The sequence below is a fragment of the Heterocephalus glaber genome, unplaced genomic scaffold (genome assembly GCF_053883595.1).
Source record: "Heterocephalus glaber isolate CG9 unplaced genomic scaffold, H.glaber_assembly_v1.0 deba00001465, whole genome shotgun sequence".
Lineage (NCBI taxonomy): Eukaryota > Metazoa > Chordata > Mammalia > Rodentia > Bathyergidae > Heterocephalus > Heterocephalus glaber.
The window spans coordinates 6,638,135-6,655,439 of NW_028258312.1; the positions used below are offsets into that span (position 1 = coordinate 6,638,135).

Consider the following 17,305-nt stretch of genomic DNA (forward strand, 5'->3'; position numbering starts at 1 on the left):
CTTTTTTAGTACTCTGTAATTAAATAAGTAAATCTAATACTAGGAAGAAATTTTTATACATTCTTTGCAATCTATTACAAATGCTACATAATTTGATTTAGTATGAACTATTCAAAACTACTAATCATTTAAATACAAAAATGAATGACAACTACTCCAGTTCATTCTACCTTTTTTAATATTTAAATTATCTAAATGGAATCATTCCACTATTTATAAAGACAACTTTCAAGTGGCAAGAATAAAAATCATAAACACTTTTCATAATTTTGGCATACCTTTAGCTAAAGCTTCTTTGTATTTCTCTTTGGCAGAATTCATTTCTTTTATTAACTGTCGATAGCTAGATTTTAATTTCTCCAATTCTGTTTTTGTAACCTGTCAAAGAAACAAAATGCAGAAAGCTTATTAAATATTTAAATTTAAATTGGCCAAGAGCTAAATTCCAAAGCATTTACTACTTACTGGTTAGAGTTGCTTTTTTAACATGTAATTATAGACAATAAAGGAAAATTAGCTTAAAACCAATGATAAATTATAAAAGTATATAAAAATAGAGAAAAAGGGCAAATCAAGGAAAATATTATAATCATCAAAAAATGTAAAGGTTTTTATGGGAATATGTCTCTCAGGAGGAAATGAGGTAGGAGATTAGGACTGGGGCAAAACTGGTCAAACAACTGGACTAAATCTGTCAAGGTCATGGAATACCCAAGGCACATATTGCCAACACCTGAGCACTGCACTTGGAACCAATCAGAAAACTGCTATTTTCAATTCTTCCTTTACAAACCAAGTCTTCAATATTGACAGGACAGTTTAAATCTGGTGCCAGGCCAAGTTACTTTTTGATAGGACAATTGTCCCCGTGCCTTATTTGCATACGGGAGAAGCCAATCCAGTAATTCTAGACACGAAAAACCCCTTTCCCTTATCGAAGTGGCCACTGTTGAGTCTGATGATGCCCTGCTCTCACTCTGCAGAACATACTTCTCTTCCACCCTCAATAAATGTACATCCCTGCTACCTTTTCTATGTGTCTGGTCCAGTTCTTTTTTAGGACACCAAGAGCCTGGAGAGAATTTCCCTGAGAACCATTCAGGTAACTTGGGGACTTGCTCAGTGCTCATCACCCTGCCCCATAGCTGCCATGCCTCTTCACAGACAGAGCAGGTCTGAAGGTCCCGACCACCTTGCCTTTTACAGCCTGGAGAAGGCCCCACCTCCTGGCTCTTGCTGCCTACTCCCATACCTTTATCACTGCCTGTCAGCTATGTGATTATTAACTTCCATTACTAAAAGATGCATATTATATAAAAAATGTTTTAAGTGCCTCAAAAAAAATTTAAAGACTAATTAATTTGCAATGTAAGAAATATTTTCTATTGTTAAAAAATTAAAGTTGTTTTTATTATAATTTGTTTTCTAATAGTAACTGAGTAATCCTATTTCACCAGTTCTAACATGTATTTTTTTTAAATATTTCTGCAAAGAGGAAACATTCCTTTTACAAAGATGATCACTGCTGGGCCAGAGATTTACTTCAGTGGCATCACGCCTGCCTTGCAAAGACAAAGTCCTAAATTCTATCTCCAGTACCAAAAAGACAGGATGATCAGGCGGGGGATTTAGCTCAGTGGTTCTGCTGCCTGCCTCGCAAGCACAAGGTCAGGAGTTCGATCCTCGGCACCAAAAGCAAACAAACAAAAAAAAGGGATGATTACTGCCGGCCAGGTAGCAGTCATAACAGGGTTGACATACAGCATGCATAAATTTGGCTATTATTTATGTGGAATAAATAAACAAATGTAACTCCTTGACTAGGTAGTCAAAAAGGTTCTTAAATATAATTTAAATTAAAAAATGACTCCCAGGAGTCTGTAAATCTTCTGATATGCCTTCTAAGAAGACTGAGAAAGAGACACCATCAAAAATTTGCAAAAGAGGCATGAACAACTTGGAAAAGAATCTGAGACCACTTGCTTAAGAACTTTGTATCACTGATGTTCTTGATAACATAGAGGATAACATTGTGTAAATAAACCAAAAAGTGAGGTCAAATCATTCTTTCATGAAAAAACTCATTGGTTAATTTTGAATTGCTAAAGAACTAATTCATTATTCCAAAAACTGACAAATTAATTAGAAAAAGCAAGCAATTATCTGGCTTTTCCTAAATAAACTTATAGTTTATGGAACCAAAGAGTTGTCATAGGAAAATTATTCTTTACATAAAAGCTACCTTGCTTTAGAAAAGATAAATGTAGAAAATTATAAAAGTAAAATATTACACAAACATTGTAATAATTTAAATAAAATAATGGATCTAAGTAATACACATCAATCAACAGCTTCTAAAATTATTAGGTGAAAGACTAATGGAAAGCTTTTCAGATTATAAACAAAACACAGATTAAAACAAACAGAGCCTAGACAATTTAGTGACACAGTAACACCCTGCCACTAAATTTTAAAAATGAATAAATAAAAAATGAATAATTAATAATTTGAAATAGGAAGAAAAGGTCCAAAGGGGTAGGAGAAGTGGGAGGGGAAGGGGAAAGGAAAGAAGAGAAAGGAAAACTTATGAGAAAAGAAAACAATGGAAACAAAGTCTTTGTAAATAGGGAAGGGTGGAGGGGGTGAAGGGCGCACAGGTAATAGGGAAAAATTAAGAACCAAGATACATCATGTACAGGTACAAGCACCCAATGATAAATGTAAACATATTGTATACCTAAACTGTACCAATAAAAGAATTTAAGCAAAAAAAACATGAATAAATAAAAAGGGCTGGGGATGTAGGTCAGTGTGAAGTTCCTGAGCTCAATTCTCAAAACTGCAAGAAAGAAAGAAAGGAAGAACGAAAGAATGAAGGAACGAAGGAAAAGTGGTCTAGCCAACAGCACAGAGACCTAATAGTGAAGTTTAGCCTCACAAAAAGATAAAGTGGGCACTATATAACATTCAACACAAAACATCAGCAAGTATACATCCAAAATAAACAACCAGAATCTCCTCAAGCCTGTGGATCTAATTTCACTTTACAGGAAAAATAAAAGATGAAGAAAAATGAAAAATCACATCATAGGATGCTACCACCTAAATACAAAATGAAGGAAATTCAATGCTATAAAGCAAATTATCTAGTTTTTTTCAACAAATAAATGGCATTTTTATTTTAAAAGTCCAAGAAGGAAAATCTAAAGATTAAGAGAAAATTATTCAAATGCAATGCATGGACCATGTTTGGATCTTGATTCAAAGAAAGCAATAGTAAAAAATATTTAAAGGACAATCATTTAAAGATAGGGTATTTAAGAACATTAGGGAATTATTATCATTTTAATTAGATCAATGATAATGTAGTCTTTTTTAAAGAATCCTTTTTTTAGCAAAAGATACTAAAATATTTATGGACAAAATGACAGTTGGGATTTTCTTTAAAGTAATGGGGTGTAAAAGAAAAAGTGAGTGGGACAACAGGAAAAACTAAAGTGAATTTTTAAGTGATGGGTAGATAGAAATTCATGGTACTATTTTTTTTTTGTACACTTGTGAAATTGTATAATAAAAACAGTTTTAAGAAATTATCAGAAGAGATAAACCATAAGTGTAAAAACCATTCAGAAATATCTTAACTAAGTTATTTTGCTTATATTTTGTTATTTATACATAGTATTATTTACATTTTTTTAAAGGCTAAAAGTTATTTCAGTAAACAAATTAAATATACTATATAATTTTGAAAAGTACTATGTAATAGTTCAATTGTTAACATTTTTTCTTAGGTGTATATAAGGTAACGCTATATCTTATCAGCAGTAATATTTTATACATAAAATCTAAGACAATAAGATATCTTAAGATAAGTATAATAAGGTAAGATGGTAAGTGCTGTAATCTCAGAACTCCAGAAAGCTAAGGCAGGAACACTTCAGGGTCTAGCCCAGGCTGGGCTATTTAGCAAGACACTGTCTCAATATAAAAAATAAAAAGGGTGATGCAGCTTACTGGAAAAGCCCTGGGGGTTCAATCCCCAGTATAACCACACACATATACATCCCCCAAAAAACCAGATTTATATGTCAGTCACCAAACCTATTTCTTGTGAGTAAATGATACATATTTTTTAAAGTCACATAGGATAAAATATTCAGTGAACTTAAATTTAAAAATTCAATATGTTATGACGAACCTTGATCATTTCTGCTTCTATTTGCTGATGAACACCTATATAACTCTTCTTCACCTGTTGCTTGTCCTTGATCATCATGGTGAGCCTATGTAAGGGTCCAGAGTTTAGGTCCTCTGCATGTGTCTTCATTATCCTACTAAGTTGTTCGGTGTGCTGAATCATAAGTAGCCAAGACTTTTAAAAAAGAAGAAGAAAGACAATTAGCATTTCTTTTAAAGGTTCCCAAGAAACAGGCAACTGAAATTAACAGACACATCTCAAAAGTACAAATGCCCAATGAGTACACGAAAAAAAAAAATGTTCAGGCCAAGGATGTAGCTCAGTGCCGCAGCGCCTGCCTGGCAAGCATGAAGCTCTGAGTTTAATTCCTGGTACAGAATAAAAGAAAAACTGTTCAGCATCTGTGGCCATTTACAGAAATACAAATCAAAACAACACAGATTCGATTCCACCTTATTCCAAAGAGAATGGCTATCATCATGAACTCAAAAAACAATAAATGCTGGCAAGGTGGTGGGGAAAAGGGAACCTTTCTACATTGTTGGTTGGGATGTAAACTAGTATAACCACTATGGAATTCAGTACAGTGATTCCAAAAAAAAAAGAAGGAAAGAAGCAAAGAAGGAAGGAAGAAAAGAAGGAAGGAAGGAAGGAAGGAAGGAAGGAAGGAAGGAAGGAAAGAAAGAAAGAAAGAAAGAAAGAAAGAAAGAAAGAAAGAAAGAAAGAAAGAAAAAAAGAAAGAAAGAGAAAAATACAAAAATAGAAATTCCATTTGCCCCAGCTCTACCTCTTCAGGGTATCTTCCCAAAAGAGTAAAAGACATCACATTACAGTGATACACACATACCCATGTTTATAGCACCACAGCTCACAACAGCTAAATCTTAAATATGTCCAACAACAAATGAATGGATAAAAAATGATAAATCTGAGTCATGTGTAGGAAAATGGATGCATCTGGAGACCACAATGCTAAGTGAAATAAATCAGACACAGGAAATTAAATATAATTTATCTTATATAAAAATGTAAAGTATAAGTAAAGAGCAAGGGGAGGGGATTTAGCTCAGTGGTACCATGCTTGCCTCACAAGCACAAGGTCCTGAGTTTGATCCCTGGTACTAAATAAATAGCAAAAGAAAAGAGATGATTAGAAACAGGAAGTACACTTTGTGGAGATGGGAAGGAGATCTAGAAATGGTGAGAGATAGGAAGGAGGGGAAGGAAAGGGGAAGTAAAAATGATTAAAATGTGATAGATAATAGATAGACAGATCGATTCCCCAAGATAAATGATGAATGTATTCGTTATGCATGGCAAAGTGGAAAAAGAGGAAGGAAGGAAGGAAGGAAATTTGCATTTATATTAGAGGTTCCCATATAGCTGTGATTTTTAAGACTTCAAAAGCTTTAAATATTTGGCTTTATATAAATAATTACATTAATATAAAATGGCAGGATTCTGGCAATTGTGCAATAAACTATGAGTGCTTTGTATTTAACATGACCAACTTCAACTATAAATGCTTCAAAATTCAATATGCTAGGAAAAGGATTAAGACTTTTTGAGAGTCCATGCTTAAACTATTCATTTGTTTTCCAACACACTAAAATCATGCTCTTCACACACCATTCTAATGCCTCAATAAGGTCACCAATTCCTAAAGGGTCAAAAGAACAGACATTTTCCCACCTTCATCTTAACCTATCTCTCTGTGGCATCTGATCCTGGTGACTCACTTCTTCCTGAAACTGCCTTCTTTTTTGGCTTCTGGCTTCCTTTCTTATGTTTCACATTGCCAACTTGCTTTGTTTTGTTTTTCTTACTAAAATTTCCTTCTCAATCTTTGGTAAACTGCTCTTCTGCAGCTTCCTGTGTCATAAATACTGGTATTCTCTGGATTTCTATCTACAGTTTTCTCTTTTCTTAATAAATACCATTAGTTCTCACCAGCACAACACATTGCCTCAATAGCAGAGACACATAATGATGGGTTTGGGACAAGTGGGAATGCGGAGATTGCTAGGAGAATAAATCATTTGTTATTCACTAGATCTCCTAACCTATATACACTGAAAAAAGTGACAGAGGAATGCTCTTCACTATAGGTCTTCAAAATTTTATTGAGAAACAATTACTAGAGACCATCACAGTAGGAAGGATCCTTGCTAATAAAAAGAGACAAGAAACAATTTCAAATATTTATAAAAATAATTTCCTATTCTAATATTTTAATGTAAATAAATAAAATTATTTGTTTTCTATAAAATTCCAATGGAATCATAAATCAAAATTTCTTAAGACTCTAAACCTACAACCTAAAAGCAGCAAATTCTTAGTCACAGTCTGTATTCATCAAGTTCTAATTTGCTAATCTTGTTTTTGATACACTGTAATATATGTTTTAAATAAAAAGATATAAATAACAACTTTTGAGGACATATAGGGGTCATTTTTAATTGTGAAACGCTTTGGTAAGGGAGAGGACAAGGACAAGGGCAAGGGAGAGAGAAGAGAGAGAGATTTACCTCTTTCTCACTTGCTCTTTGGGATGTTCTAGTTGTTTGCCCAGCTGCATCCCATTCCTTTTTCATGGCCTACAGAAGTTGTTAGGTTATATTCCTCTTCCTGTATCCCTAAATTCTCCTTGATTGGCTTCTTCAACTCAACTTTTTTTTTTTTTTTCAGGTACTGGGGATTGAATCCAGGACCTTTCATGTGCTAGGTAAGTGCTCAACCGTTGAGTGCACCTCCAGATATTCTTATTTTATTTTTGAGACAGGGTCTTGCTAAGTTACACAGACTGATCTTAACTTGCAATCCTCCTGCCTCAGCATCCTGGGCAGCCAGGATTACAGGAGCGCACCACCACTCCTAGCTTCAACATTTCTTTATAAAACAAAGCCCTCTCTCTCTTATCCCCCAATCCAACCAACCCTTCTGTCTACTTGCCCTTATCTAATCTGTTTTTAAACCCCTCAAATAATTTCTAGGGAAATTAAAATTAAAGTGCTGCTTTTGTATTAGATAAAGATGAACCAGGCTACACACATGGGACACACCATTTTCTCTGAAGTTTTATCAAATAAATACTGTTTTCTTCACTCAGGTCCTGTGTAACACAGAACCAAGAGGTGGAGCTGATGGATTCCATTACTTCTTTCTAACCTCACTCTTAAAACTAAGCTCACTTATCTAAATGACTTTCTGCTCCTCCTCTCTAATACTATCTACCTTCTGCTGATTCACAGGCTTTCTCTTATTTACAAATACTTTTATCACTTCAATGAGGCAAGTATTTTCACCTCATTAATGTGGAAAATGGATATCAGAGATTAAATAATCTGTTCAAGGTTACACAGCTAACAATGGAAGAGCTCAGCTACAAACACAAATTTATCTCTTAAATATGCTAGACCAGTTACAACTTGATGTTTGCCAGATACAAAAGAAAGGGAATAAAAAAGGCCCTTATATCAGCTCAGTGGTTCTGCCACCTGCCTCTCAAGTGCAAGGTCCCAAGTTCAATTCCCTGGTACCAAAAAATGAAAAAAAAGGCCCTTATATGTAAAGGCAGCTTTTAGAACAACTATCTAAATTAAACTGATGAAAATACCTTTAAAACTGGTACAAATTATATAGTGATCTTCACTCTTTCACTCAGCACATTATCATTACACTAGAGGCTAAAAGTTAAAGTGAAATACTATCTGCTCCCTTTAGGTCACCTACTTGTAGCATGAGTACATCTAAGTAAAGAAATCCTTCTAGGCCAAGATAAGTACATCATTCCTGATATGACATGCTTTATTAGAAGCTATAAACATGAAACAGTCCTCTCACCGTAACTGGGTTTCTAACTAAAATAACAGTTCATCCCTTGAATCTCCATAAGTAGAAGAATTAAGAAATAAATCATCTTATCCAACTAATACTAATATCACACTATATTATTAAAAATACGACCACTTTAAGACAGAGACCTCAAGAACATACATTTTCCTATGCCCTAGAGAAATAAAAATTATTGGTTTGAGATTTTAAAATTTTAGATCACCTATCAGAATTCTGAGTTGTATATTGAATATTAATATTACATCATAAAAATATTGCTCTTACCTGAAATTTATCATTTCAAATGGTTTTTAGTTTTTAAATTTGATTTTAATGCTGCTATATTATAATCAAAAATAAAATTCCTAGAAATAAATGCTACACTTATTTGAAAATAAAAAAGAATTATTCAATTTAAAGAAATTTTCTTCTCCAAAAAGTAGATCAGGTATATGCACTAAATAGCATTTCAGCTTTATAAAATAATTAAATCTTAAAATGCCTATCTTATGCTTAGCAAACAAAAAGAGATCAACTGTACTGCGTATACAAGAATGAATATATGATATAAAGAAAGTAAACTCTGTGTTCAATTTTTTCAAAAAGGAAAAGCTACATATAAGGGGAAATATGTATCACTTAGAAAAGCACATCATGTCCTTTCTTGCTTTCTACCTTTGAACTAAACAGATGTATAGTGAAGTAAATCAGTATTCTATAAACAGGTAGTAATTTAAGTGCTCTGTGTTCATTGCACCAAAAAGTATGTATTGTGGGACACAGTGAAAAAACAAACGACTATTAGAGCTATAATTACAGTAAAGCACTGAAAATAATCAACAAGATGACTCAAGCTTGGAAAATACCTAAATAATAGTTGTCATAAACAGCATTTTGCTACAGACTATATTCTCAAACTACTTGTTTTCTTTCTTCATGCCTGAATGTTTTTAAATGCAGCATTTAAATTCCATGAAGAATGCATAGTTTATGCACTACACAATAACTCAAAATAAATGGCTCTCTGAAGCAAGTTTTTATTCTGAGTTTGCCTATTACATAAGAAGAATGCTGGAGTCTCTTATGGGATACAGAAATTCAAAAAACAACTCATTAAATTTCCCTAAATATGAGGTTTTCAAAGACCATTGCAAGTGTAAAGAAAACCTTAGATACACTCTTCTAAGAGCCTCTCTTTCTATATTTTCTTCAAAGCTTCCTGGTTTCCCTACTCCAAACAGTCACAATTCTAGTGCAATAAAAAGCAACTGGGAGACTTCAAAAATACCAATTATTAAATCCCATAACCAGGGATTCTGATTTAATAGTTTTTGATGGGGTCAGACATCGGTATTTTAAAACTCCCCAACTAATTCTAATGTACAAGTTCTACTGTAGCAAAACTTGTGCCCCTAATAATCACTGGGTTGTGAAAAATCATATAATAAAAGCATAGGGCCTATAGCCAATTAAAGTTGGTAGTATAACACTCAAAAATTAATCAAATATACATAAAAAAGGAAAAGAAGCTAATAAAACACTTTGCACAATTTCACACACATTAAATGACTTAAAAATATATAACTATTACAACAAACACAATACTTTACCTTGAAAAGACCCCACATTTGCTCGTCAAAGTAGGTTTTAAAATGGTTATAACTTATGAATTACAGTAAAGTGGTAGAAAAATTATCTGGAATTGAATAGAAAGTTGCAGTACCACATGTGTATGACAGTGACTCATTAAAAAAAGAGTAAACAATGCTAGCCAGTAAAGGACTGAAGTATATGTCTGAAATATATTCCTAAACAGCTTGGTTCACCTGGGTAGGCATGGTTTTCTGCATTCAATTCATGCTTACTCCAGTTCTACAAATAAGATCTTTACAAAAAACTCAAATTGTTTCCTAGTACAACAGCTGTGTTGAAACTAATTTGTATTTTCAAATCAAGTGTTATAAGGCTGAGCATAGTGGTGCACACCTGTAATCCTAGCACTCAGGCGGCTGTGGCAGGAGGATAGCCACAAGATCAAGGCCAGCCTGCGATACATGGCGAGTTCAAGGACAGCCTGAACTACATAGTGAGACAGTGTCTCCAAAAAAAAAAAAAAAAAACATGTGTTATTCCAGAACTGACTCTACAGCCAGCCAGACTTGAGAAATTCTGCCTTAAGAATACAGAGTATGATCAAAAAATACAGTGAATACTTAATTCGTTGTTGTTGTTGTTACAATAAAAGACACATTGCCATTAATCCCCCTCACTTTGAACACATTTATCCCATCATTTTTGCCATTTTCTGAAGCAGTTCTGAAAGTCTTTTCTCATAACTGTCTTTAGTTGTGCTGCTGTGGTTGCCTCAATGACCTGAAATCAATTCAAAATGTTTACACTTCGTGGTCATTTTGACTTTGGAGAAGAGCCAGAGTTACACAGTGTCAGACCTGATGAACATGGATGAGAACACACTGTAATGTTTTTATTTGACACAAACTGCTATACCAGAAGCAATGAGTGACACAGAGTATTGCCCTGATAGAGGATTTCTCAGGCCATTTCTCAGGCCATTTTCTACACACATCATTTCTTAAATGCTCTAATAAGCCCTTACAATATTCAGAATTCACAATAGTGTTACTGGATACAAACTCAGCTCACATAACTCTATCAAAAAAATCACAACATTATTGTGATGTTGGATCTTGATTGATGTACTTTTCTTCACACAAGGAAAACTAGATAATTTCCATTGAGAATTCTAAACCTTGGTCTCAGAATCATAACCACAGACTCAAGTTTCATCTCCCATGATGATGACATTCCTTAAAAAGATGGACACTGAAGAGATATGATCTCACAATTCCAATAAAATTGACAAAATTTCATGTTACTGTGTTGTTCCTAACCCGTGATTTATAGCACACTTTTCTCAACCATAGATCACAACCAAATGACCATACCAAACAAGCTGAAAGCTGTCACACACTCTTACTCCAGTCCACATGCTGCTGCTTATATTAGAATCCCTGCAGCAGGCACTCAGTAGCAATATTCACTGTATTTTTTTAATCACAGCATAGTATATATGGGAGAAACTTTAGTATCACAGGCTCAAGATACAGTATATGTATAATACGTTACTACCAAATAATAAATCTGAGGCCAGGGATGTAGCTCAGTGGCTCTATGCAGCCTGGCAAGTGGGAGGTCCTGAGTTCAATCCCCAGTACAGGAAAAAATAATAATAATAATAATAATAAATCTGACTCACCAAAAAGCATTTCACATTATTTCTGATCCTCATATCATATCTGGAGTATTGCTAACATTAAATCCTCTTTGTGTTTAAAATGTAAGCCTGTATTTCCCTTTGAATATTCTGTTATTTGAGGATTAACTGTATCACTATACTATTTCAAAACAGACTTAGCTGTATCTGCACAGGTATAAGTTTAGACAAAATACACAAAGTAGCTGGGCATAGCTGAGGATTTAGCTCAGTGGCACCACACCTGCCTCACAAGTGCAAGGTCCTGAGTTCGATCCCCAGTAACAAAGTAGCTGGGGATAGAGGTACATACCTGTAATCCCAGCTACTGTGGAGGCTGAAGCAAGAGAATCACAAATTCAAGCACTGCTGGGGCAACTTAGTGAGACCCTGTCTCAAAAATGAAAAACAGAGCCGAGACAGTGTCGTTCACTTATAATCCCAGCTCTCTGCCAGGCTGAGGCAGGAGGACCCCACGTCCAAGCCAACCTTGGGTTACTTAGGGACCTAGATAGATACTGTCTCAAAAAATAAAAAGGCCTACGGATGTAGTTCAGTGTGAAGGCCCTGTGTTCAGTTTCCAGTACCAAAAAAATAAAAACAGTAAATTTATCTGCACCATAGAACAAAGTAAGTCTTCAAAAATGAAATAACTGTTAAACATGAACATATGAAAAGGTATTTAACTGTGCTAACTTTTATAGAAATGTAAACTAAAACCATAGTAGATATAATTTCTTATCTATCAGATAAACAAAAATTCAAAAGCCTGACAATATACACCACTGCCCAGAGTAAGTGGAACCTGATATATATAGTTCTGATGAATATGCAAAATGGTATAAAATCTGTAGGAAATGTTATGTTTATATTGGGACTATAACAAAACCACATGCATATTTACATTTTGACCTACAAATTCCATTTCCAGGAATTTACCCTGAAAATACACATCACGATCAAAAGTATATCTGTACAGTGGCTTTCATTGTAGCATTACTTATAACTGCAAAATACTATAACCCTAAGATTCCATACATAGTAAATTGATTGGAAACTCAAAAGTATTTTCAGCAAAAAGAACTAAGACTCCAGGGAAAAAGAGTCGGTTCTATGACTATAGAAAGGAACATTCAAGAGGAGCCTGAAATACTTACTATGCCAAGAAGTAAAGAAATTGTCAGAGAATGATGGAGAATCAGGGTCCAGAAGGCTAAAAGCAAAGACATCTACAAACCTAGCTCTCCACCTCCCAATATTTCCTTCCACCCTCAATATTAGCACTTCAGATTTTTAACCCTTTCTACTCTGGAACTTATACCAACAACTCCCCATATTCTTAGGCCTTAGGCCTCAGACTGAGTCTCAACATCAGTTCCCCTAAAACACAGACTGAACTGCATCACCAGCTTTCCTGATTCTCCAACTTGAGGGACTTCTTGATTTCCATAAAAAATCTTGTGAGATATTATATATATATATATAAAACATATATATATATATATGATATATATGTGTATACATATGATATATATATAATATGATTAACTTTACAATAAAAGACTTAAACACCACTATCAACCATCCCATCTTTATTGTCATCTACAGAATATTCCAAGCAACAACAAAGAATACATATACTTATCAAGTACACATGAAAGATTTACCAAGACAAACCATATTCTGGGCTATAGAGGAAATATTCATAAATTTAAAAGCATTTATTATACAAAATAGTTTCTCGGAAAATAGTGGAAATATATTCACAATCAACAACAGGTATCTAGAAATAATATTTATAAATTAAATACGAGACTCTGAAAGAACATACAAAGAAATCAAAAGGGAAATTAAAATGTATTCTGAACTGAAAATAAAATAAGCAGAGAATAATGTCAAGGATGCAGCTGAAACTACTCAGAAAACTAAGCACACTATAAACTCACTCAGGTATGCTCATTCAATAGTATGATCTTTTTTTTTTTAAGTTTTTTTGGGGATCGAACTTAGGACCTCGCGCTTGTGAGGCAGGCAGCGGAACCACTGAGCTAAATCCCCAGCCTAGTATGATCTATTTTAAGGACAGTTATGATGTTATACAAAAGAAATTATGAAATTAACACTTCTTACCTTGGATACATTGCTGACATAATTCATTTGGAGAGGACTTTCTTTATCAACTTGATTACAAAGGTTCTGTAAAGTAGATGCATATTCTTTATCACTTTTTATTCTCAGAGCCATAAATTTTTTCACTGTTTCCAGTAATCGTAATTCCCAGTCTTGCAATTTTAACACAGCTTCATGCGAATTCTTCAGGTCACTCCCAAACCCCATCTTTGTAAGGCACTGCTTATCCTCCACACTGCACAGGTGAGCCTTCTAATCAGCACATATCTGTGTACACAAACACAAGAAGAAGTCTTTCATCAACAGGAAGAAATCAATCTTCAAAGCAAAGTCATGCACCCTTCTTTTGAGGGTAAAAAAATAACCACTACTACCAAATAGTTTCTCAAAGATAAAAACTACGACAAAGATGTCAACTCTTTTTTTGACTTCTATTCAATGTATATTAGATGTTCAAGACATTACAATAACATAAATAAAAAGATATTTGGATGAAAAAGGAAGAAATAAAGCCATTTATATTTATAGAAAACAACATCTTGTATACAAAAAATCCTAAGGAATGCAATAAAAAATTACTAGAATGAATGGAATTAGTAATATTACAAAATTTAAAGTGAATATACAAAATCGAATTATATTTGTAAACACTTGCATCAACCCAAAAGTGAAATTAAAAAACAAATTCTACTTATAATAGCATCAAAAAAGAACAAAACAGTGAGGAATAAACTGAAGAAAATGCAAAACTTGTATTATTTATAAAACTGTAGAATTTTTTGAATATAAATAAATTGAAAGACTCATGTTTAAAAGCAAAAAAAGTTAATGTCATTAAGACAGCAATACCCCTCAATTTGATCTACAGATTTAACATAATCCATATTACTATCTCAGGCCAGGGATTTAGTTCAGTGGCTCTGCCGCCTGCCTCGCAAGCGCAAGGTCCCAAAGTTCGATCCCAGGTACTAAAAAAACAAAACAAAAACATATTACTATCTCAGTTAGCTTTTTTGCAGAAATTAACAAATGAATTCTAAAATATATATGACAAGGCAAGGGAGCCAGAATAATGACAAACAGTTTTGAAGCTGGGAGCAGTGGTGCATACCTGTAATCCCAGCACTTTGGGAAACAGAGGCAGGTGAATCACAAGTTCTAGTCCAACCCAAGCACAAAACTTTGTCTCAAGATACAAAATTAAAAAAAGGTTGAGATGTAGCTCAGTCCAAAGCCCCTGCCTTCAATCCCCAGTACCATCCACCCCAAAAAAAGTCTTGGAAAAAAAAAAAAAAACAAGGTTGCAGGACTCAAAGCTACAGCAATCAAGACAGTATGACAGAGGCATATAGAAAAACACAGGGATCAACACAGTACAACAGAGGGTCCTGATAAATCTTTACAATTATGGTAAAATGATTTTTTACAAAAGTGCCACATCTTCTCAATGGAAAAAGGAAGGTTCCACAGCTACATACCCCTGAGACAACTGAATTTCCACATACAGAAACAAAGAAAGCAGAATACCTTCTTTAGACCATACAAAAACATCAGAAATAAAACTCTAAGGCACACAGAAGAATACGTAAGAGTGTGGTTTGTAACCTTGGGTTAGGCAATGGTTTCTTAAATACAATAACAAAAAAGCACGCAACAAATATACATAAACTTAATCTCATCAAAATTTAAAATTTCTGTGTTTCAAATGACATCATCAAAAATGTGAAAGGAGAGGCCAGGGATTTAGCTCAGTGGTGCTGTGCCTGCCTAGAAAGTGCAAGCTCCTGAGTTCGATACTGGAAAAAAAAATGTGAAAGGACAACACATAGAATGGGAGAAAGTATTTAAAAATCACATATTTGATAAGGGACTTTTATCAGGAATATATAAGGAATTTTTATAATTCTCTTTTCTTTTTCTGAGACAGGGTCTCATTAAGTCACTAAGTTGCTCAGGCTGTGCTGAACTTGCAAGTCTCCTAACTCAGCCTTCCAGTGTGTTAAGGTACAGAACGAACCACTATGCTTGGCCAATTCTTATACTTCCATAATAAAAAGATAAACTAGGGCCAGGGATTTAGCTCAGTGGTTCTGCCGTTCGATCCCCGGTACCAAAAACAAAAACAAAAAAAGAGTGTTTGCCGGGGCTTTAGCTCAGTGGTTCGACTGCCTGCCTCGCATGCGGAAGATCCCAAGTTTGATCCCCAGTACCAAAAAAAAGATAAACTAATTAAAATGAGCAAAGGATTTGAACAGACATTCCTCCAAAGAAACACAAATGTCCATTAAATCACATGAAAAGATGTTCTATACTGTTAGCCATTAGGAAAATGCAAAAGTACAATCAGATAGTAATTCACACTAGTTATAATCAAAAAAGACATAATAACAAATGTTTAAGAGACTATACTGAGATTGAAGCTCACACCCTGCCAGTACAAATGTAAAATGTTACAGCCACTATGGGATATAGCATGGCAGTTCCTCACAAGATTAAACAAGTTATCGTGCAACCTAGACACTCTACTTCTGAGTATATTCTCAAGTGACATAAAAACACACATACACACACACACACACACACACACACAAAGTAATTAACTTATTTACTTTACTATAAAAGGGATGATTCCAGTGCTTTTACTTTGTATGCAGTACCTTTAAAAAAGAAATTTGAGGTCAGGGATTTAGCTCAATGGCACCATGCCTGCCTGGCAAGCGCAAGAACTTGAGTTCGATCCCTGGTACCAAAAAAGAAAGAAAGAACTCTGAGGCCGAGGGTTCAGCTCAGTGGCAGAGCACCTGTCTAGTATGTGCAATGCTCCAGCACCGCATACACACAAAAAAATTCCTTTGACATACTGCATCTTTTATGTGGCACAAAAATTTTCGACGAACATTTTTGTTATTTAATCTGCGACTCAATTAAGTATTGCTCGAAATATACCCAATCTCCTCCCACGTTTTCAAAGAAAGAAAAAGAAACGTTTTTTTAAGGGCAAAGAAAAGTAACATGTTTTACATTTTTAAAAATTCATCTGAGACTGAAGATCATTTTATTCTGTAATTTGGCATAAATAACACCTCTGCTTCTGAATACATCTTGCTAATTTTTTCTTCCATTATCAGGAACTTCAAAAGGTTTGTGAAGAGCTCAGAAGGATAAAAGGAAAACAGAATCTTGCAAAGTCTGGGAAACACTCCAGCCTGTCCCAAGAGCCTACTTATATACTATTCCAGGTCAGGGTCCATATAAAATAATTTAATATACAGTACCTCTCTTCATGTAAAACAATAAAACTTCTATAACAACTCTATAATAAAGACTATGTCTAGTTACCAGACTCTCAGATATAGTACATACTTTAGGAAATAAAAGAATGACAGGTTATATACATAATTATCCTGTAGATGTTAACATATTTATATGTAAGACTATTCATTGCAGTAGTGTTAGCAATACCAAAAAAAAAAATTGAAATCTCTACCAATAGGAACTTATTAAGTAAATTACCATCAAGGCTGCTGCATTTGGTTAGAGCTGAATAATTCAACAGGTGCCACTGAAATCATTCTGTGTGAATTTGTTCAGTATCCAACATTCACAAGTATATGTGGTAGATATGTTCATGGTATGTTCATTAAGAGGAATATCATTCAGTTCTAACAAATATTAAGGAAATTTTCATATATTGATATGGAACTATAATTAAGAACTATTAATTTAAAAAAGAAAGATTCAGAACTTAGTTTGCTAACTTTGTATAAAAAAGGAGAAAGAGGAATATTCATTTTGCATTAAGTACAAAAAATGTTTCTAGAAGAACACATATAGCTGAGCTCAAGAGTGGACAGGAGATATGTTACTGT

The 17,305-nt window shown here is 34.1% G+C and overlaps 1 protein-coding gene across 6 annotated transcripts in view; it reads right to left on the reverse strand.

The window, feature by feature from the left end:
* The window catches only part of Fer (FER tyrosine kinase), a 415,378-nt gene that overhangs the window by 370,621 nt on the left and 27,452 nt on the right, over positions 1-17,305 (reverse strand). For all 6 annotated transcript variants that reach the window (XM_021255853.2, XM_013071121.3, XM_021255852.2 and 3 more), the window contains 3 exons: positions 13,437-13,703; positions 4,199-4,372; positions 279-378 (listed from right to left, as the gene is read on the reverse strand). In XM_021255853.2, coding sequence (XP_021111512.1) covers positions 279-378; positions 4,199-4,372; positions 13,437-13,643 — 481 coding nt within the window. In that variant the 5' untranslated portion in view covers positions 13,644-13,703. The remainder of the gene's footprint in view (positions 1-278; positions 379-4,198; positions 4,373-13,436; positions 13,704-17,305) is intronic.